The 22,574-nt window shown below is 39.6% G+C and overlaps 1 protein-coding gene across 1 annotated transcript; it reads right to left on the reverse strand.

The window, feature by feature from the left end:
- Positions 1 to 8,147: 8,147 nt before the first annotated feature.
- Positions 8,148 to 18,921, reverse strand: si:dkey-238o13.4 (uncharacterized protein LOC560780 homolog). Its single transcript, XM_038293920.1, has 6 exons — positions 18,767 to 18,921; positions 14,757 to 14,864; positions 12,433 to 12,572; positions 12,211 to 12,307; positions 8,958 to 9,082; positions 8,148 to 8,536 (listed from the first exon to the last, which is right to left on the reverse strand). Exons 1-6 carry the CDS (start codon positions 18,906 to 18,908, stop codon positions 8,360 to 8,362), a joined length of 789 nt encoding a protein of 262 aa, XP_038149848.1. The 5' UTR covers positions 18,909 to 18,921; the 3' UTR covers positions 8,148 to 8,359.
- Positions 18,922 to 22,574: the final 3,653 nt, after the last annotated feature.

A 22,574-nucleotide genomic window follows, 5' to 3' on the forward strand; every position in this document is an offset into this window, starting at 1 on the left:
ACAATTGTCCATTATTGTGTGGAAGGGTACAAATTAGATTTGACTTGTCTAAGTTGTGGGAGCACAACATCCTTTTATGATTTTTGTAGAAAATTTCACACGGAACCATCTTGTACAAAGTTCTGAGGGGTTGATGTATGATTACGCCTTTAAAATGTTACGGCTTTTCAGAGGAGATTAATGAACAGCACAATTCCAACAGGCCTCTGCAGCGCTTGGCTGTTTGGGCCTAATTTAAGCAGGACCCAGCATGGAGCCATGAGGCACCCCACATTTGAGAGTGACACCAGGGATGGACCTCCTTTTGCCTTCAGAACTGCCTCAATTCTTCGTGGCATGGATTCAACAAGGTGCTGGAAGCATTTCTCAGGGAGTTTGGTCCATATTGACATGATGGCATCACACAGTTGCCACAGATTTGTCAGCTGCACATCCATGATGCGAATCTCCCGTTCCACCACATCCCAAAGATGCTCTATTGGATTGAGATCTGGTGACTGTGGAGGCCATTTGAGTACAGTGAACTCATTGTCATGCTCAAGAAACCAGTCTGAGATGATTCCAGCTTTATGACATGGCGCATTATCCTGCTGAAAGTAGCCATCAGAAGTTGGGTACATTGTGGTCATAAAGGGATGGACATGGTGAGCAACAATACTCAGGTAGGCTGTGGCGTTGCAACAATGCTCAATTGGTACCAAGGGGCCCAAAGAGTGCCAAGAAAATATTCCCCACACCATGACACCACCACCACCAGCCTGAACCGTTGATACAAGGCAGGATGGATCCATGCTTTCATGTTGTAGACGCCAAATTCTGACCCTACCATCCGAATGTCGCAGCAGAAATTCAGACTCATCAGACCAGGCAACGTTTTTCCAATCTTCTATTGTCCAATTTCGATGAGCTTGTGCAAATTGTAGCCTCAGTTTCCTGTTCTTAGCTGAAAGGAGTGGCACCCGGTGTGGTCTTCTGCTGCTGTAGCCCATCTGCCTCAAAGTTTGACGTACTGTGCGTTCAGAGATGCTCTTCTGCCCACCTTGGTTGTAACGGGTGGTTATTTGAGTCACTGTTGCCCTTCTATCAGCTCGAACCAGTCTGGCCATTCTCCTCTGACCTCTGGCATCAACAAGGCATTTCCGCCCACAGAACTGCCGCTCACTGGATGTTTTTTCTTTTTCGGACCATTCTCTGTAAACCCTAGAGATGGTTGTGTGTGAAAATCCCAGTAGATCAGCAGTTTCTGAAATACTCAGACCAGCCCTTCTGGCACCAACAATCATGCCACGTTCAAAGCAGACATGGGCAATGTGGAGTCAACAAGTCATCTCCATGTCATGTATTTGTTCTACCCAGCCACTGAAGCAGGTGAGTCCAATCTTCACCATGAATTAACCTGTGCAGATTGGACTCACCTGGTTAATTGGCTGGGTAGATTAAATACATGACATGGAGATGACTTGTTGACTCCACATTGCCCATGTCTGGTTCAAAGTCACTCAAATCACCTTTCTTCCCCATACTGATGCTCGGTTTGAAGTGCAGGAGATTGTCTTGACCATGTCTACATGCCTAAATGCACTGAGTTGCCGCCATGTGATTGGCTGCTTAGAAATTAAGTGTTAACGAGCAGTTGGACAGGTGTACCTAATGAAGTGGCCGGTGAGTGTATATGAAAACATGAAGTATCTTCCTTCTGTGTCCTCTCTCCACAGACGTCTCACAGTTTTAATGTTTGCCTGTGGAGCAATGTTTTTACCAAGAGTCTGAGCAGACATGTTTCTGCAGTGTTCTTTGCTTGTCTTCCTACTTTCTCTGATCCCCATTATTTAAAAACTTAGGGGACCCACAGAATTATGTGAGTTCTTAGAAGAAATCAGGTTCTGAAACAATTGGACTGCTTTAATGATATCAGTGGAATCAGAACAGCAAAGCCGGTTAACAAGCAGAGAATGTTGAGGGGTCTGTCAGAGGGGTCTGTGTTACACATTTATTATAATTTGTCCTAATTCTGACCCAACAAACCCCCCACGCCCTCCTGTCTGCTCCAGCTCGGTGAAACTTCAGACATCTCATTATTAAAGGGCCATGCTGCCCCCCAAACCAGACAGGATCTAGGCTTTCAGTGGTCGGAGGTGGTGTGTGTGTGAAAGGGTCAGACCGGCACGCGATTCTGGATGAAAATGTGTCAGTCTTGGGCCGCCCCTGTCTCAGCTGTCATCAGCCATTTATTCTGTTCATGTCACATGTTTAGAGGAAACTCCCCCAAACACACATTGAATTCTTTTCATTTGTGAATAAATTCAAAAAGATGCAAACTAAAGCTTCAAACTTTGTTCCTCGTCAGAGGCTGAGAGCTCCTGAATCTGTGGTGGGGCAGCTTCAGACAGCTCCTATCAGTTTTTCTCCAGAAGCCAGTTTGGGGCTTGGTTGTCCTTCGAATCATCTCAAACCATAAAGTCTGAGCAAAACACTTAGACCATCATGAAGAAGGCTCAGCTGAGGATGTTCTTCCTGCTTCAAGTCAGGAAACTCGACCTGTCGAAGGAGCTGCTGCTCATCCAGTTCTACACAGCATTCCCCCAGTATATCCTCCACTTTTTGATTCAGCTCTCACACCAAGCAGGACACAAACCGACAATCGGGTCTAAAGAAAACCCTCCATTAAGGACTACGTTATTAAAAATGTTCCAGCTCTTGTTCTTTGATAGGACCTACAGATCAATGTACACCCAAACCAACAGATTCAGGCAGAGTTTCTCTTCAAGCCTTTTCTCTCAGTAAATCTACCTTTATTCAGACCATTTCCTGGTTACTGCTCCATTGTTTTAAACTAAATATGTGTATATCTGTTCTCCATTCCATAAGCTATAGTTATTTCCATTACTGGATTGTTATTGTATAAATGAGTACATTGTGAAAATTGTAATCCAATGTGTACTTGTCAAATAAAGCTGGATCTGAGATTATTTATTCTCAGTTCCTGAGTAGAAGTGACCTTTTAGCTACTTGGGGGGGGGGGGAGAGACAAAACTCATTTATCAAGTTTATTATTCATAGAATATAAAGATACGAATAAATATGCAGCAAACGCTTTTAAAAAATATGTAAATTGTAAAAAAAAAAACAAAAAAAAAATTAACAGGAGCATAAATGATCAAAAAAAAAACTTGGAAGATAACGATTCTTTATTACAATAGATGCAATCAGGTAAGAGAAATCAACTTTATGATGCTGCAGAAGAAACTGAAAACTAAAGGATAAAGCTTAATAGTCACTATCTTGGAGAATAAAGCTGGATTTCTATTTCTGAAACCAAAGGTCCAATTCTGATGTCACATTTAAAACAACTACAGTCAATAACTGCACAGCTTTATTGGACTTGTACTGGACTAGAACAGAACTCGATCAGGTTCCTTCATTTGGACCTATGTGATCCCAGGACTATTGGATTTATAGATCAAACTGATGTATTAACTGAGTAAACTTCTAAACATGACTGAAGAACAAAAAGAACATCTCATCTGTAATATTAAAATGCCTCAATATCTGGTTTAATAAACGTTAAACCATATTTAGCAGCTAAGGGGAAATTCTTGCTCTGTTGGATGAGCAGATTAATAACTAAAACGGATCACAGGATGGTAAGGACATTTTCAGCAGCTTAGGGAGGAAGACCTCGGATGCCTTCTGGTTTAGACACATTATGAAGGTATAATTAAACAGGAGAGTTCAAGTCGGATCTAGATATTCTGGGTGATTCATAATAATCCAGAGTTCATAGAGAACTAACTGCTAGGATCTAGCAAATTATCATTGTAGAAACTGAGAGTTGGACTCACAGTTAAACTGATGAAAACAGACTAAATATGGAAAAATATTATTCCTCCTGAATAAAACCAAAATGTCCCTTAGTTTGGGCGTTGGATGAGAGTTAAAACTTTACAGTGGATGCGGATCTCACCTTATTAGATGTCACTAGGATAAGCTTAATTAAATATAATTATTTATCATATCTGCCAGGTGTGACAGCCAGGTTATCGTAGTAAAAAAAGTAAACTAAGTTTTCTTTCCTTTCTCTGCGGATTCATAATTTTTTCTTTTCTGAGATCTTGCAATTTTTGTTGTTACTTTTTTAAAATTTTTTGATCAATCTTAAAACCATTGATGCATCAGATTTTTTTAAATTAAGAAATGGACAATTTTTTTTTCTGGTGACTTATGGGGCCTGGGATATATACGATACAATTTGCGACTTTTTTTTGATGTACTGCTCAAAAATACTATGAATTTTCAGTATCTCTCTGTTTGGTTAACAGACGCTGTTCTTCTGGGTTTCCGTAACAAGTGTCTCTGATGTGCGCACGGCCATCAACGAAAATGTAACAATGAGCAGTTCAGCCAAAAAAAGGAAAATAATGTGTGGTGGGCGTGTTTTTGTATGGTGCGAGGGTTTAGGGGTGCAATAATAAGGAATGTTGTTTTTCATTGTTCAGTATTCCTCTGCGTTCTTTAAAGTTTATTTGTAATGTTTAGGTCTGCTGCCTGAAATTGACATATTTCTACAAAGTGTACTAAAGTACCAATATTTGAAAATGTGTTGTAAGTTTTATAATGAAAATGGTTAACGTCGATATGTAAATGTTTATACATTCTGAGATAGTACAAGTTATATTATTTGTAATGTACTATAATTTGGACATGTTTCAAATACATTAAAGTATATTTTTTCATCTGCACGGAAGTATATCCACAAGTCTTTCAGCATTTAGTATACTGTTAATACATTTGCAAGAATGTGCAAGGTAGAAAGTAGTATAGCAATGTAATGATAAAGTATATTTACTATTAACTGCAAAGTATGCTTTTTTAGTAATTGGAATAAGCCAACAGTATAATTAAGCATATTATTACCACAGTAAGAGTATATTAAAAGTATAAAGCTTATATATTTTTAAGACACTAACAAATCATTTTTAATGTAGTTATAATACAACCATAGTGCACTTTAATTTGACTAATTAAGCATATATTAGTACATATAAACTCATATACTTAAAGTATACAAAATATACTTTAAGTTGTTCCACTTTAGCACATCAAAGTACACTAAATACACTTCAAGTTGAGCTTGTCCACAATTTAATTACAATTAAAATATATTTAGTACAAAATTAGTTGTTCCAAAATAGCATCCTTCAAGTTAACTAATCATAAACACACTTAAAGTATAGTAATGATTAGTGTGCCTTCAAGTACACAAAAGTATGCTAAATTTTAGTACACTTAGCACATTTATTTTTCAGCAGGGAAAGTCACTCAAATCACCTTTCTTCCCCATACTGATGCTCGGTTTGAAGTGCAGGAGATTGTCTTGACCATGTCTACATGCCTAAATGCACTGAGTTGCCGCCATGTGATTGGCTGCTTAGAAATTAAGTGTTAACGAGCAGTTGGACAGGTGTACCTAATGAAGTGGCCGGTGAGTGTATATGAAAACATGAAGTATCTTCCTTCTGTGTCCTCTCTCCACAGACGTCTCACAGTTTTAATGTTTGCCTGTGGAGCAATGTTTTTACCAAGAGTCTGAGCAGACATGTTTCTGCAGTGTTCTTTGCTTGTCTTCCTACTTTCTCTGATCCCCATTATTTAAAAACTTAGGGGACCCACAGAATTATGTGAGTTCTTAGAAGAAATCAGGTTCTGAAACAATTGGACTGCTTTAATGATATCAGTGGAATCAGAACAGCAAAGCCGGTTAACAAGCAGAGAATGTTGAGGGGTCTGTCAGAGGGGTCTGTGTTACACATTTATTATAATTTGTCCTAATTCTGACCCAACAAACCCCCCACGCCCTCCTGTCTGCTCCAGCTCGGTGAAACTTCAGACATCTCATTATTAAAGGGCCATGCTGCCCCCCAAACCAGACAGGATCTAGGCTTTCAGTGGTCGGAGGTGGTGTGTGTGTGAAAGGGTCAGACCGGCACGCGATTCTGGATGAAAATGTGTCAGTCTTGGGCCGCCCCTGTCTCAGCTGTCATCAGCCATTTATTCTGTTCATGTCACATGTTTAGAGGAAACTCCCCCAAACACACATTGAATTCTTTTCATTTGTGAATAAATTCAAAAAGATGCAAACTAAAGCTTCAAACTTTGTTCCTCGTCAGAGGCTGAGAGCTCCTGAATCTGTGGTGGGGCAGCTTCAGACAGCTCCTATCAGTTTTTCTCCAGAAGCCAGTTTGGGGCTTGGTTGTCCTTCGAATCATCTCAAACCATAAAGTCTGAGCAAAACACTTAGACCATCATGAAGAAGGCTCAGCTGAGGATGTTCTTCCTGCTTCAAGTCAGGAAACTCGACCTGTCGAAGGAGCTGCTGCTCATCCAGTTCTACACAGCATTCCCCCAGTATATCCTCCACTTTTTGATTCAGCTCTCACACCAAGCAGGACACAAACCGACAATCGGGTCTAAAGAAAACCCTCCATTAAGGACTACGTTATTAAAAATGTTCCAGCTCTTGTTCTTTGATAGGACCTACAGATCAATGTACACCCAAACCAACAGATTCAGGCAGAGTTTCTCTTCAAGCCTTTTCTCTCAGTAAATCTACCTTTATTCAGACCATTTCCTGGTTACTGCTCCATTGTTTTAAACTAAATATGTGTATATCTGTTCTCCATTCCATAAGCTATAGTTATTTCCATTACTGGATTGTTATTGTATAAATGAGTACATTGTGAAAATTGTAATCCAATGTGTACTTGTCAAATAAAGCTGGATCTGAGATTATTTATTCTCAGTTCCTGAGTAGAAGTGACCTTTTAGCTACTTGGGGGGGGGGGAGAGACAAAACTCATTTATCAAGTTTATTATTCATAGAATATAAAGATACGAATAAATATGCAGCAAACGCTTTTAAAAAATATGTAAATTGTAAAAAAAAAACAAAAAAAAAATTAACAGGAGCATAAATGATCAAAAAAAAAACTTGGAAGATAACGATTCTTTATTACAATAGATGCAATCAGGTAAGAGAAATCAACTTTATGATGCTGCAGAAGAAACTGAAAACTAAAGGATAAAGCTTAATAGTCACTATCTTGGAGAATAAAGCTGGATTTCTATTTCTGAAACCAAAGGTCCAATTCTGATGTCACATTTAAAACAACTACAGTCAATAACTGCACAGCTTTATTGGACTTGTACTGGACTAGAACAGAACTCGATCAGGTTCCTTCATTTGGACCTATGTGATCCCAGGACTATTGGATTTATAGATCAAACTGATGTATTAACTGAGTAAACTTCTAAACATGACTGAAGAACAAAAAGAACATCTCATCTGTAATATTAAAATGCCTCAATATCTGGTTTAATAAACGTTAAACCATATTTAGCAGCTAAGGGGAAATTCTTGCTCTGTTGGATGAGCAGATTAATAACTAAAACGGATCACAGGATGGTAAGGACATTTTCAGCAGCTTAGGGAGGAAGACCTCGGATGCCTTCTGGTTTAGACACATTATGAAGGTATAATTAAACAGGAGAGTTCAAGTCGGATCTAGATATTCTGGGTGATTCATAATAATCCAGAGTTCATAGAGAACTAACTGCTAGGATCTAGCAAATTATCATTGTAGAAACTGAGAGTTGGACTCACAGTTAAACTGATGAAAACAGACTAAATATGGAAAAATATTATTCCTCCTGAAATAAAACCAAAATGTCCCTTAGGTTTGGGGCCGTTGGCTGAGAGTGTAAAACCTCTACAGTGGATTGGATCTCCAGCCTTATTAGATAGTCACTCAGAATAAGCCATTAATTAAATATAATTATTTATTCATCTATCCTGCAGGTGTCCAGCTAGGTTATAGTATACTAAAGTAAAATAAAGTCAGTGGCTGCTAGAGGATTAGACCCGGAATCATCTAGCAAAAGACAAATGGATCAATATCATGAGGAAACGTGTCAGATTTAAAAAGAATTACCTCAGGAAATGGGATATTTTCATATACAGGGTTTTATGAAACATATTCGTAAATGTTTGATTTTTTTCAAAAAGCAAAGTAGAAACAGAGGCTTTATGTATAATTTTGACCCCGGAGCAAACCCACAGTTTAAAAGTTTGGAGTTTAATTGGGTCTTAGGAAATCTGCTCAAATCCAAGATGTTTCTGCCAAGGTGCTAAAAGGGATCTTCGTGGTGCAAGAACATTTAGGAGTGTTTGCATATTTTACAGATAAAACAACACATGCAAAAATATGCCCTGTTGGACGTTACAGAACCATTGAAACAAGCAAAGAGAAGCAACAAGAACCCGGAAGCAGCTGCAGATCGTGTTCTGAAGGAAGGGGGTCTTCTAAGGGTTCCCCTCCAGAAGAACAGTTTTTAAGTCTGCAGGGCTGCTGATGGTGAACACAGCGTGGGAGGGGCTTCTTATTTCAACCAGGGCTGCGATCACCTCGCCCAGGTCCAGGTGGTTCAGGTAGCCGGGGGCCATGCGCTCTGGAGTCCCTACACCTGTGTTGATTTTCACCTGCAAGCGAAGAAGAGATGAGATTAATGGGAGAGAAGGTTGCCGATGTAGGCTCCTGGCTGTTTAGTGATGTAGGTTTGATCAACAAGTCAGCTCTTCTCAGTCCGAGGTCAGAGATGTCTGACTCCCTTGGGAGGCACCTGACCTTAGGGGTAGCAGAGTTAAGAAAAGGACCTCCTACCAGGAATGGGTTGAGATTAAAACAGGAGAAAAGAAAAAAAGCTATGGGGTGTAAATACTTCCATGAAGTGTTTTCTTTATCACTGAAGACGTCAATCAGGAGACATGAACAGATGCTGCAAAAGTGCTTATCTAAGCCTGACATGTAAAGACGACATGTCCTGCTGCTGTTTCTCGGGGTGGGCTGATTGCCGCTGAAAACTGACCTGATTATGTAACATCTTAGATTGCAGAGTCTCACCTGGTTGAATTTACAGGACACCTCGGGGTATTCCTCTCTCAGCACCTGGCAGAAAGCTAGAGCGCTGGCAGCCCCCACCGTCAGGAAGCCAGTCCCTGGCATCAGCAGCTTCTCTCCAGCTCCTCCTGAGACACACAGCACCAGCATTCAACAAAATGAGCACACATCGAGAAGAGTCGTTCAATCAGCAGGAGGCTGTGAAGATATCTGCAAGTCTTAAACCTTCACAGGATCCACAAATAGACCAACACATAACAGAGCATCCTTGTGAGGTGGAAGGAGACAGATGCATGGTTTGCAGAGTTTTTTGTTTTGTTTTTTCATTTTTGTTTTCTTAGAGGTTTCAGTATCAAGAAGTTCATGGAACACAACAGACTACAAGACTCACTGCAAACTACCCCAGATGCAAAAACACAAAGTTGGAAGCATGATGCTGTGGAAAATGTTTTCACCAATTGGAATAAGGATGCTGGTTCGAGATGAAAATGGATGGAACTAAATGTAGGACAGTCTTGAACGACCCAAGACTGGGATGGAGAAATACACCTTCAACTTCAATATAGAGAAATGATGGATGGTGTTGATCAATACTTACAGCCTAGTTAAAGTCCAGATCTAGCTAAATCTGACAATTTGCAACAGTATCAGATTGGGGATTCTGTTCTGAGGATAAATCCAGCTCTGTCTGAGAGTTTGGTGTGGTCTAATGGAGGGCTGAAATAGTTAATCTGAATAAATTGGATTATTCGATTATTGAAATAATTGTAAACTAATTTAGTATCCGATTAAGTGCCTAGAGGAATATACAGACATGTGCCATCAATGAAAAGAGCAACCCACTCAGAGCACTAATTTGGCCAAAATTGTAAGAAAAGAAAAAACATTTTCTATTCAAGATTTTAAAAATTGTTTTAGTCTGTGAATATGCTAAGTGGCACAGTTTTAGTTTCACATCGTTCTGATTATTCAAAAACATATTGCAGGTTAATCAATTTGCAAAACAGTCGTAAGTTGCAGGCAGCCCTAGTCTGATATGCGTCAGAATGCTTATCAAATGTGTTCCAGTATCTTTGTTGGTTCTTTGCTTGTTTCCTTCTGTTGGATCTCCTCAGGAGCCAGGATAGGATATCCACAGGTGAAGAAAGCTTTCTAGAAGTGCTGCCTCTGTGGGGATACGTTTAGCTCCATGGAGTAACATTTTAGCAACAGAAAGTCTCTGTTCCAGTGGAGGCTAAGACTCAACGGTATGAATGATCTTCCTTCCACCTCACAAGGATGAGGTGATGCTTTAGTATGTTTTGGATTATCGCAAAAATTATTATGACAAAATGTGGAAAAAGTCCAAGGGGTGTGAATACTTCGGTATAGTGCTGATTATAATTTCAGTGTATTCATTTGATAAATGCTGGAAAACAATAATTGTTGGTGGACTTCTTCAGGCATAGACTCACCGCACTGACAGTTTCAAACATCGAGGGAGCTTTAGTTCACATGGTGGACCCTCCTAAGTACCTGGGTCTTTCACCAGAACAATACACTGTCCTGAAGTAACACTACTAAGTCCACAGCTAATGATTATTTCGGCAATTTAGCATTCAATTTATTATTGTAATGATGAATCATGTAAATGGATTTAAAAAATGGCATACTCTACAGATATTTCATGGAATTATTTATAATTGCATGTAAAATATTTTACATATTAAAAGAAAAAACAGCAAACATCCCCAAAATCAGAACCAGAACCAAGCTCTCCCCCAGCTGCACAGTAGGATGGAAAGTTCTGGTATGTCTATATGTTTTTCAGTGAAGCAAATCTGCTTTAAGAAACATCACCTTGATGCAGTGAAGGGATTCCAAGGATCAGCTGATGCCAGAGGTTATGTCGCCTTGGGTCTAAAGGCCCCTGATAGGGTCATGGCAAACAGGCTTGGCTGGCGGGTCAGACAAAGATCGGGCGAAAACACTGTATGAAGACGACAAGATGGAGGCTGGTGATGGGACTCAATTAAGCATAGCTGGGGCCTCACCCTTGAGTCAGGCCTAGGTTTGGGGCTTGTCGGCGAGTGCCTGGGGGCTGTTACTCCCAATGGGAACAGATTGGGCAAAGCCTAAATGAGTAACGTGAGGCCATTCCCCTAGAGGGCCAACAACCTGCAGGAGAAAATAGTGCTAGAATTGATCGCGAGGCAGTCAGCGTTCAGAAACTTGGTGACCCAACCAGATGGACACTTTGCCCAGGTCCATGTGTGTTTCATGGACCTGGAGAACGGATTCTACACTGTCTTTAAAGGGAACCCTTTGGGTGGTACTACAGGAGTCACTGATTCTTTAATAAAAACTGTTTAACAATAGTAAGCTGGTTTGGTGTCATTGAGTCAGACCTGGTTCTGGTCCATGTTGGATGTTGTTCCTGTTCATAACTTTCATGGACAAGAAAGCAGCCAAGGACTGGAAACGTTCTGGTTTGGGGAACAGCATATTTCGTCTACACAGCTTAAACAAGATCTGTCCCTTCAAGCCCAAATCCATAGTTCTTTAACCAGAAAAGGGTTGTTTGCCCTCTTCAGTTTGAATGGGAGTTGATGTCTCAAGTGAAGGAGTTCAAGTTTCTCACAGTCTTGTTAATGTTGAGAGGTGAGTGGAAAGCAATTGGTGCTGCTGTAATTCGGACGCTGCCTGCACCGGGCTGTCGAAGTAAAGAAGAGCTGAGGCAAAATGAGAAGCTCTCAAATTCCCAATCAGTCTACATCCCTACCCTCAGCTATATGATCAGGAATTCTGGATCATGACCGAAAAAGGTGATCCCAGATACAACTGGATGAAATGAGCTTCCTCTGCAGGGTGGCCAGCCACTCCCTGTTGTTCTGGATGCCTCACGGTTGATTCCAGGACACGTCAGAGGGACATCGTCTCTTAGCTAACCTTGAAACACTTATCGTATTTTAAAAATGCAGCTGTTTACAGTCTGTGTTCTCCAGTTTATGATCTCAGTTTCTAAAATAATTAAAGCTCATTTCAATCACAGTAAATCTGATTCTTTAAACGTCAAACAATATTAACATCTTATGTTGTATATTAAAATCCTACTACCCATTTCATTAAATCTGAGAATGGCATTGTATGTTTCTCCTTTGTTGTAAGTTTAACCTTATTTTGTTCTGTTTGATTCTAAAAAAAAATGCAAAATATTGCCAGATAATCCCTGAGTTTCTAATATTTCCTCCGAGATTGTGCAACATGGAAAACATACCCGTGATGAAGGTGTAGCTGGAGTCCGAGTTGTCCCTCACCAGGGGGAAGAAAGCCTTCCAGGAGACAAATGTGCTGAACAGTAACGTCTCCATTACCTGCATAGAGGGAACATTTATCAAACCATCTGTAGAAAACACCATTCAGAACATGGATAAAATCTGAAACTAATGGATAATCAGTCTGTTTTTCTGCCTCTTGTGTAGACTGTGTGTTTGCTGACCCAGTGCAGGTCTTTTAGGGACTGGGTATGTGGGGGACCGCCCTGCCACCAGCTGAAGCCCAGGGAAGAAATTATATCGGTCACCTTCCCCACCTGCTTCAACAGGGCCTCCTTTGCCTGTTCAGCACCGTCCTCTGAGCCTGGAAACAGATGCAGAAGAAAAGAGCTTCAACATGTTCCAGATTTAATCTTCCCTGATGACACAGATTTAATGTTTGCACACAGCTTTGCAGAAATCTTGAGTGTTACTCAACACTTACCAGTAAATAAAGTCAGGTAGGAAGTAAACTCCAGCTAAACCATGGTGACCACCCCTTACCTGTTAGTCATTACCTTCTTAGGAAATGACTACTTGCTGGGGCCATTTGCTGGCTAATAAATGTTCACTTTGTGTCTCAGCGAGAAAATGACTAATCATTGCAGGTTGTTACAATTTTTCTATTTTTTCACACGTATCTCCTTCAAAACTTCTAGAGACTTTAAGAGGAACCTAGCATTCAAACGCATATTATTCACCAGTTCGATGTAATAATTTATAAAGGGTCTTAAGCGACCAAATGACTGAATTAAAAAAGAACTTTCATTATTATTGTATAGCAATTTCCCTGTTGGATTATTAAAGTATTTCTGATTCTGATTTTGGTTTGTTTGCCATATTTTACCAGCTCACATTGCAAGGGTGCCCAAAGTCAGTCCTGATGGGCTGGTGTCCTGCAGGTTTTAGATGCTTCCCTGCTTTGACACTCTTTATTTAGATCAATGCAGTTCAGCATAAGGCTGTTTATCAGCCATCAATAGGAATGCAGCACACCGGCTTTGGAGGACTGGAGTTGAATTTCAAGTCATGTGTCATGGAAGACTAAATCCACTGTTTTTCCAACTGCTTGCAGTAGCTAGTCATGCTGAGAGGCTAACCTCAGGTTGTCCCAATAAAAAGTGTTAGTTAGCATGTGTACTTATTGAGCTTAGTATCTGTTTTGCCAAGCCTTTTGTGAATAGAAGCATAACCATGGCTCTCTGTTCTTGTTTCTTTACTTTTCTTAGGGTCAACGGCACTAATTTACTGTGGGTAGGAAAAAAATTCGGGAAATCTGAATAGCCTTTAGCCTTTGGGACGTCATTACATAATGGAAAAGCACATGGATGATGCTTGTCAAATCTGAACTACTGCTTTCTAAAAAAGAACAACACAAGTCAAACAAGTGCAGGTGAAAAGCAGAAATGCACTTATAAAACTCAAAACATATGAAAGTGCATACATCAGCATGTGTCATACTCAGTACAACTAAAGAAATAATGCATTTTTCTTCTTTTGGTGACGTGGGCTGTGCTTAAATGTAACACAAAGTAATGTGAGATTGTTTATAGCTCCTTAGCTGCTTTAAGGTCCCAATGCTAAAAGAATTTAATAATAGGGAGCATCAAGCTTCTTTCTCCTACCTCCGTCCTTACTGATTTGCTTGATTGAGCCAGGGTGTAAATGTCTGTTATGCATTTAGTGTCTGATTCTTTACATAACAGTAATGAATAGTAGAGGTTGCTATTACCTAGATGGTAATGAGCTTTGCCTTATTAACAATGGGAACCTCTAGTGCAAATGGAAAGAACATTGAAATTTGCTTTGCGTGAGACTACAGAGCTGTCCTGGTTGCCATGTCAACACCATCCTGTACTAAAGATTCACCATGTGAGTTTCAATATTTAATAGGTGTCCAGATGTGAATCTGTGGGATATTAATGACAGTCTAGAGAGACCCAGAACTTTGTGGTCTGGTGCTAGCAGAACCCCCTTCTTTTGATTAAATTTTAAAATGTCCATTACTGTAAAAATGTCCACAGCTGTATATTGGTTATTTATTTTCCAGGTGCACCATATTTATATTGATAAACAATTTACAGTACAGTACGTTTTTATGTTTTAACTCTTTACTATTATGTTATTTTTGTACACTCTTCTAAGGTCCACATTTGTGTGACCATCTTTTTCTATTTTCTTTTTGCTCCTGTAACACCAGAATTTTTGCATTTTGGGACAATAAATGGATTTTCCATTCTATTCTATGCTAACCCATGGAAGCTCCACCCTATGATCAGAAGGATGTGCTGCTTGCCGGTGCCGTAACCCCTTCCACACCTCCAGGGTTCATGTGGAGTCCATACTGTTCAAACATTAAGAAGGGGACAGTTTTTCAGAGTTCATAACTTTATGCTGGATCAAACTATCTGTACTTTCATTGGGTTTTAAGTTTAACGCCCTCAGAAAGAGATTTAGAGGTTGTGTGTTATGTTGTACAGACCAAACGATCCCAGGTGGTGTAACTTACCAACATTTCCCAACACAGTGATGAGGTTGTCCTTGGTGTTGGGAGAGACGGAGGTCCGCAGTTTCTCCAGTCTGCCGCTATCTCTGGAGATCACAGCAACTTTAAAACCTGCAGACAAACAGAGCAGGTATTCACATGAATCTGAGCCACGGACAGAGCAGCACCCGTCTGCCCGATTTAAAAGCAAACCAAAGCTTTAAATGTGTACTCTGTAAACTCTCATCTCCACACTAGTGAAGCATGGTAAATAATAGTGGATTCAGACTGGGAGACCACAAACAGTAATAAACACAAAACTAAAAACCGAAATCATCCCATCGACACACACTATCGACTGTGATTAGATGCTGGTGGCAGTGATGGGATTTTCTGATTTTGCTGTAGACAATGAAATGAGACTGTGTCCAACTCTATCCACTGACCTGTTGGACAGACAGATAAGCTTCCTTAGATGGGAAACATCCACACTAATTGAGTAAACCTGACAGTATTATTTCAAAACTGGATCTAACAGATCCCAAGACCTGGGATCTGTCTGTCTGACTGAACTGATCATGTTTTCTCTGTATAAATGTATGGATTTTTTTGTTAAGTGAAGAGATTAGCTTGATCCAGAGTGGAACAGAGAGAAAATAAAAGGGGACTTAACACAGAGCCTTGAGGTATCCCATGTTTAAATGGTGCCTTTGCAGAATTCAGAATAATCTCTCAAAGTTGGAGAGCAAAACTCCAATAACTCAGGAAGGACTCAAACTATATGAGTGATGTGCTTCTCACCAACAGCTTCTTTGACACAGGAAAATAAAACCCAGTGTCAAAAGGTAGCAGTGAGATCAAGAAGAAATAGATCTGCACCAGAGTCAAGAAATCATAGTAAAACCTGAGTTGTTTCAGATCTATGTTTGGAATTAAGTATCAGACAACATTAGACTCCATGGTGCTCTTTTTAAAGAGGCGGCATTGTTTAAAAACTATGGAAGAGGATTAGGGCCAGTGGGGGAAAAAAAAGTTAACTGATTTTTACATTTTATTTCAGTTTAATATGTGAAAAAAGTCGGAATTTTGACTTTAATCTCGGAATAATGACTTTTTTCTCAGAATTCTAACTTTTTTCTCAGAATTCTGACTTTAATTTCAAAATTCTCACTTTTTTTCCCATATTATACTGAATTAAAAATTTAAAATCAGTTAACCTTTTTTTTTATTTTTTTAGTGGCCCTAATCCTCTTCCGTAAGAAACAGCTGGGGCACAATCCAATAGAACAGAGGTGTTAACAAAACCACCTAACCATAAACCGCAGAGAACCTGCTCTGCCAGTCTGGAGGAATACTGTCATCTGCACATCATAGAGACAGATGCTGAACTATTTTTGGCACTAGTTCAAATTTCAGAAAAAGCCGGAGATATGTGTAAATAAGCCGAGGATGCAGAGTGCTGTAAGCGTAAAAACCTGACCGAACTCATTGGACAGATTTTTTAAAACCTTTTGGAAAGAGAAACAGGAGATTTAATCCAAATGACTCACAATGATTCAAAAGAGAGTCTAAGAAATTAAACAGGGTTGGAGGCTTGTTGATATTATTTGACATAATTGGATCTAGATGTTGAACCATCTCAAGAGAAATGTGAAGCGTAATCCTCCCTCCTCTTCCTCGCAGCGGGCAGGCAGGTGCGTAATGCGCAGCGCGTTGTTCAGTTAGCCCCGCGGTTCTCAAAGTGTGTGGCGCGACCCACTGGTGGGGAATTGAGACGTGACAGGTGGGGCGCGCCAAGTTCCGGTGTGTGTGTGTGTGTGTGTGTGTGTGACTATAAATGTAGAACGTGTGAGAGCAAACTGTCCTTATAGCTGTATGTTGCCGCTTTTTAGACCAATCAAACCCACAAAGTAATCATTACTAGCCTACATGCAGTCTAATTAAAAGAACATTAGATATGAGAAACATTTCACCTGGAACTGAAGTGCCAAAATAATTATTGACGTGACGTCGGCATATTATTTGTAACGGAATAAACTTTCGCGCCCCAGTGTTGCCAACTCAGCGACTTTGTCGCTATATTTCAGACCCCTCCAGCGACTCTTTTTCAAAAAAGCGACTAGCGACAAATCTAGCGACTTTTGGAGACTCTTACGTGAAAGCACGTATCGTTCCTTTTCTTGTCCTCCAGCGGCAGGTGCTGCCGTGGGGCGCCTCCTCCGTCCCAACCCCGTTCTCCCCCGCTATCGCAGGAGTCCCTCTCAGCGCTGCAGTCAGAGCAGAGACACAGCATGTTTAACTTTAGCGTCCAGACTGCAAATAAAGCGCACATGCGCCGGGATTGACGGCGCAGGTTGATCATAAATAACTGAATTTGAAATATTTTATTAGTTTATTATGCAATGAAAAATAAAGTAAGTCTATTTTTTCCTATTCTGTCTGCAGCACCTGCTGATTTTAGGTCTGCTGAGGAGGACCAGTTTATTGACATGATGTCTGACTCCACCCTGAAGCTCAGGTTTAATGCTCAGACTAATAGTGAATTCTGGTTAGGAGTGGAGAGGGAGTATCCACTCATCGGGCAGAGAGCTGTGTGCATTCTTCTTCCCTTTGCCACATCATATCTCTGTGAGATGGGCTTTTCAGCTGTTGCTTCAATGAAAACAAAATACAGATCTCAGCTGAACATTGAGCATGACTTGAGAGTGGCAGTATCAAGCCTGCAACCCCGTTTTGAGAAACTGTGCAATGCAAAACAGGCTCATTGCAGCCACTAATGCAGGGATAAATAGAACTGTCTTGCCAGATGGATTTCACTTCTTTTCTTTTATTAACAGATTGCAGAGTGGCACTTTAATTTTTTCTATCTTTGAGCTTGATACAAATTTTGACACAGCTGCATTTTTATTTTCTTTATTTTTTAGCTTGCTGTTATTTGATGTAGATAGTTTGTATTTAGATACTACTTGTTACTTCAGTAAAATTGGAACATTTTAAGATTGTTGCATATTTCATTAGCATTGTGTTGGGGCGATGGGGACAGGCGGGGCTTGAAAATTCCCCCTTGTCCAAAGTGGGGAATGACAGAAAAAGTTTGAGAACCACTGAGTTAGCCACTGTAGTATGAAGGTAGATTTTCTTTACCATTTAATCAAAACAAATATATTTTCTATTAAAACAAATCTTCACTTGAATGAACACATTTTTTATTTTTTTTTGATTGATTGAAACAACTTTTTGGGAATTGAATGATTAAGACACAAATGTCATACTCCTACCCATGTATGGCCCAAGCACAAAATAGATCCCTTCAACCAAAGAGAACATTTTCAACAATAAAAAAAAGTGTTCAAACGCAAATTTTTGAGTCTCAAATTTTTTATTTGCATTCAAAAACGATTTTCTATGATTGAAAACGTTAATCTTTTCATTGAAGTAACTTTTTTATTGATTCTGTTGTTTATTTGTTTGAAGCAACTTCTTTTTTTGATTGAACAATAAATACACAAATCCTACTCATTATATGGTCCAATCAAAAAAACAATGTTACTTCAATTTAAAAAAAAGTTTCTTTAAACAAAAAAGACTGGACTCCTATCAAATAAAACATTTTAAATAGAAGAAAAGCAGTGTTTAAATATGTTTTTACATTCAAATATTTTTTTCTTTCTTTGAGAAGTTTTTTTTTTTATTGAAAATATATTTTTTGGTTTAAGCAACCTTTTTTTTGATTGAATGATAAAGAAACAAATCTACCTTCATACTTTAGCCTCTTTTAAGCTTTTAGTCCTAAAAGGAGGAAATAAATCTAAGATCACAACAGACAGAATTTAAATCCACGAGCAGCTGGTCAAAGTTTTAATTCTGGTGGGACTCAAAAGAGGAAAGCTCCGTGGAAACGATTGAAGAAACGCAAAGCTGTCTGTGGAGCGCAGAGGCGCAGAGACAGAAACATTGAACTGAATGAGCCATCTGTAAAAGTAATAATAATAATAATAATAATAATAATAATAATAATAATAGGTTGAGATTACCTTTATCCAGCAGGCCTTTCACTATCCCTGAGCCCACCGTCCCCGCTCCCCCCAGAACCAACACAACCCTGTTGGACTTCGACATGATCGCTTTATCTCCACCGGACCTGGACGGTTTGGCTGAGATGTTTCTGTGCAGCATCTCAGCCAAACCAGAGTTCTTTTAGAAGGGACCCGAGGGCCACGTTCCGCCCCTCAGAGCCCACGGAAGCCACGCCCGTGGGTCCCAGCAGCTCCACAGAAAATGAATCATATTTTTACTTTCACATGCTGAATATTCAGACTCCTTTTTAGGATCTAAAGATTTTAGAAAATATATGGATGCAATAATAATTGCATTCCAGACAATTTTCTGTTGTCAAATTATTTTATATCAGATTTTTCCCTAATTTATAAATGATAATGATCATGCATTTAATCCTGCAGGTAGATTTAAACTCCTTTCATTCACATAAAACATTTAATTATTTTGAGAAATATGAACATTTTGATACTGTGATGATGCTCCCAGCTCACGTTGGACCAGTTCGACTCGACTTGGCCCACTTGTGCATAATTTAGAGTTAAATAAATCATGATAAATCTCTAAAATAGAAAATAAGAGATTATAGATTCCTGCAGAGGTTACAGAGGGTTTAACGGTGCCATCTAGTGGAGAGAGCCTATCTTTGAAATAAATAGTTCTTTTCTGCTGAATCTGAGCCTGTGGTTAATGCAACATTTCTTCTGTTAACTATCAGTCTGTTTATTATTGATGATTAGCTGACTTGATGAAAAACTGATAATATTGTAAATATGATCTGCACATTAGTTTAGTTGCCAGGAGAGGTTGAATTGTTTCTATAAGTGATATGTTATGTCTTTGTAACGCAGAACATCCATGGGTAAACAAAACGTGGTCTTCTGCACGCAAAAGGTGCAGAAGGCAAGAACAAAGGAACATGGTCCATCCAGCAGGCCCCATCCTTCAACCTGAGAAGGAGCGGCGCTGTCAGCCTCCTCCCACAGAACCGCTTTTATATCAGCCCCCTTCCACCATCAGTGGTACAAACATCATATAAGAACATACCTAACACATCCTCTTTGAAATCCCCGTTCATATGTTGTTGTTTTTTTCTTAATTTTAATCATAATTAGGAAGGGACGTTTAGTCCTTTTGCTTTCAGAATTTATAAACACCTGATCCTGCAGGTAATAACTGTGTGTAAATAAAGAGGAAAGCCGATTCATTGTTAAAATATCATAAAGTTGAGTCCTGACCTGACTAAGAGCAGATACCGAGAGCCAGGCCTTCTTCTCCAGCATTAGTGTCTGAACTCACAAATGTGCTTCTGGAAGATTCCCATAAATACTCTTAAACCTTGTTTCCTCTAAGAGGAGTTGAAGTGATAGCTGTAGTTTTTTGCTTAAAAAAAACATTAAAATTTTAAAAGAAAAATCATATTTTTCCCATTTTATCTTCTCTCCATTTTATTCCTGTTAAATCCAGAATAAAATTTAAAATCCTCCTTCTCACATATAAAGCCTTAAATAGATAAACTCCATATTATTTCATGGATCTGATTATACGTTATGTTCCTAAGAGAGCATTTAACTCTCAATTTGCAGGTTTATTAGTGGTGGCTAGAATGTCTAAATGTAGAATGGGAGGCAGATCTTTTATTTATCAGGCTCTTCTCCTGTGGAACCAACTACTAGTTTTAATCTGTGAGGCAGACACCCTGTCTACTTTTAAGGCAAGGCTTAAAACTTTACTTTTTGATAAAGCTTATGGTTAGAGTGGCTCAGGTTATCCTGACCTGTCTCTCTAGTTATGCTGCTATAGGCTTAAAGTGCTGGAGGACATAGGGACCCCTTTTCATCATTCTGATGCATTCTATCTCCGTTCTCCCATTTAGCAGTATTTGTTTGTTCAATCTCTAACTTTATGTTCTCTCTGCTTTTTCTCATAATAGCTTCATCTGGTCTGCTCCTGTTTGTTGTGACACCATTCCAAAGAGAAATGTCAGCTGTGCTGCTTCCAAAAAATACCTTTGTTTATAGATGTTGGAGCTTGGCCTGTTTTTCAGTGTAGTCCCGTTTCTCTTACTGTGACTAACTGTATGGGCTCTCTTTCATCCTTTGACTTGAGAGCTGGCTTGAAGCTCGTCTGCCTGGCTGCGTAGCAATTATGTTCACAGGTGGACGGGTCCACCTGTGAACATAATTGGGTCTAGACATAATTGGTTGGCGGTTACTTTTTGTATCTCTGCTTCTTAATGTGTCTATGTCCTTGAACCCCTGTCAGCCTGGGCAGTTGGCCGCTTACACTGAACCTGGTTCTGGTGGAGGTTTCTTCCTGTTAAAAGGGAGTTTTCCTCTCCACTGTCGCTACAAGCATGTTTGGGGTGAGGGATCGCTTTAGAGTCAATGAGTCGATGCAATCAGCTGGTTTTCTTTAGATAGAACAATGTGAACCAATCTGACTGTATAATCTGGTTGAATGGTCTGTGCAATTGGTGCTATATAAATGAACTGAATTGAATTGCAAAGGGTGAACCAATGTCATATTGGACCTAATGTATTAAGAATTACATGTCACTGAGGCAGGGCAGGGAGCCAATATATCTATCAATATAGAGAAGGAAAGTTAAAAAATGTTGATACTGTGTGAAAATACATCTTATTTAGTTAAGTTTCATAATCATGACACACTTTTCTTAATCCAGCCAAAATTCTCTAATCTGTGATTCTTTGTTCCATCTCAAATCTGCCCTTTATTTCTAAAATTCTGGAGATTGTAGTTGCCTCTCAACTTCCCACTGACCTAACCCACAATAAACTATATGAACAACTAGTCTGGTTTCTGCCCTTTTCACAGCACTTAATCGGTACTCCTAAAAATTTTCAAATTCCTTCCTCTCGGCAGCAGATTCTGGTCTCTCTCCTCCTCACCTCTTTGATCTCAGTGCAGCCCCTGAAACCATATCCTACTCCATCCTCCTCAATAGATTATACTCTCTTGACATTACCCCACTCGACTGGTTTAAGTCATACATGTCTGGCCGCACTCAGCTCATTCAGCTTAAATCATTTTTCTCCCAGCCCTCTCCTCTCACTGTAGGTGTCCCCCAGGTCTAATACCTCAGCCCCCTTCTTTTCACCATCTATTTCCTACCCCTTGGCAAGATTTTCCGGAAACATAACCTGATTTTACTGCTATGCAGATGACACCTAGCTCTACTTCTTTGGTAAACCTAACTCCTTCTTTTCACCTCCCTTCCTTTCCAGCTGCTTAGATGATATTAAGTCCTGGTTGGCCTCCAATTTCCTCGAACTCAAAAGCAATATGTTCATTCTTGTTAGTGCACCTTGAACTCTCTCCAAAACTAACAGTTCCTTGAATTGATTAATTGACAATTCATTAATCCCTTCTAAGGTTAAGAGTCTGGGTGTCATCCTCAAAAGCCTCCTATCTTTCCAAGCCCAAATCAATGACACAATCAGGTCTGCATACAGAGGGTGAAATAAGTATTAAACACGTCAACCATTTTTCTAAGTCAATATACTTCTAGAGGTGCTATTGGCATGACATTTACACCAAAATGTTGGTGAAAATCCATTCAATACACACATACAAAGAGACCAAACCATAGATGTCCAGATATTAAGTTATGTTTAATTATGTGAGAAGGGAAAGGGAAAAACTATTGAACAGGTAAAGGAAGGGAGTTGCAAAAAGGCATGGATAACCAAAGACACCAGCCAACATCTCTCAGTAATTAGGAAGCAATCCTGCCCCTTGTCTGTTAGAATCCCAAATAATGGC

This window comes from Cyprinodon tularosa, unplaced genomic scaffold, assembly GCF_016077235.1.
Source record: "Cyprinodon tularosa strain WSP-4 unplaced genomic scaffold, ASM1607723v1 ctg332, whole genome shotgun sequence".
NCBI classification, from domain to species: domain Eukaryota; kingdom Metazoa; phylum Chordata; class Actinopteri; order Cyprinodontiformes; family Cyprinodontidae; genus Cyprinodon; species Cyprinodon tularosa.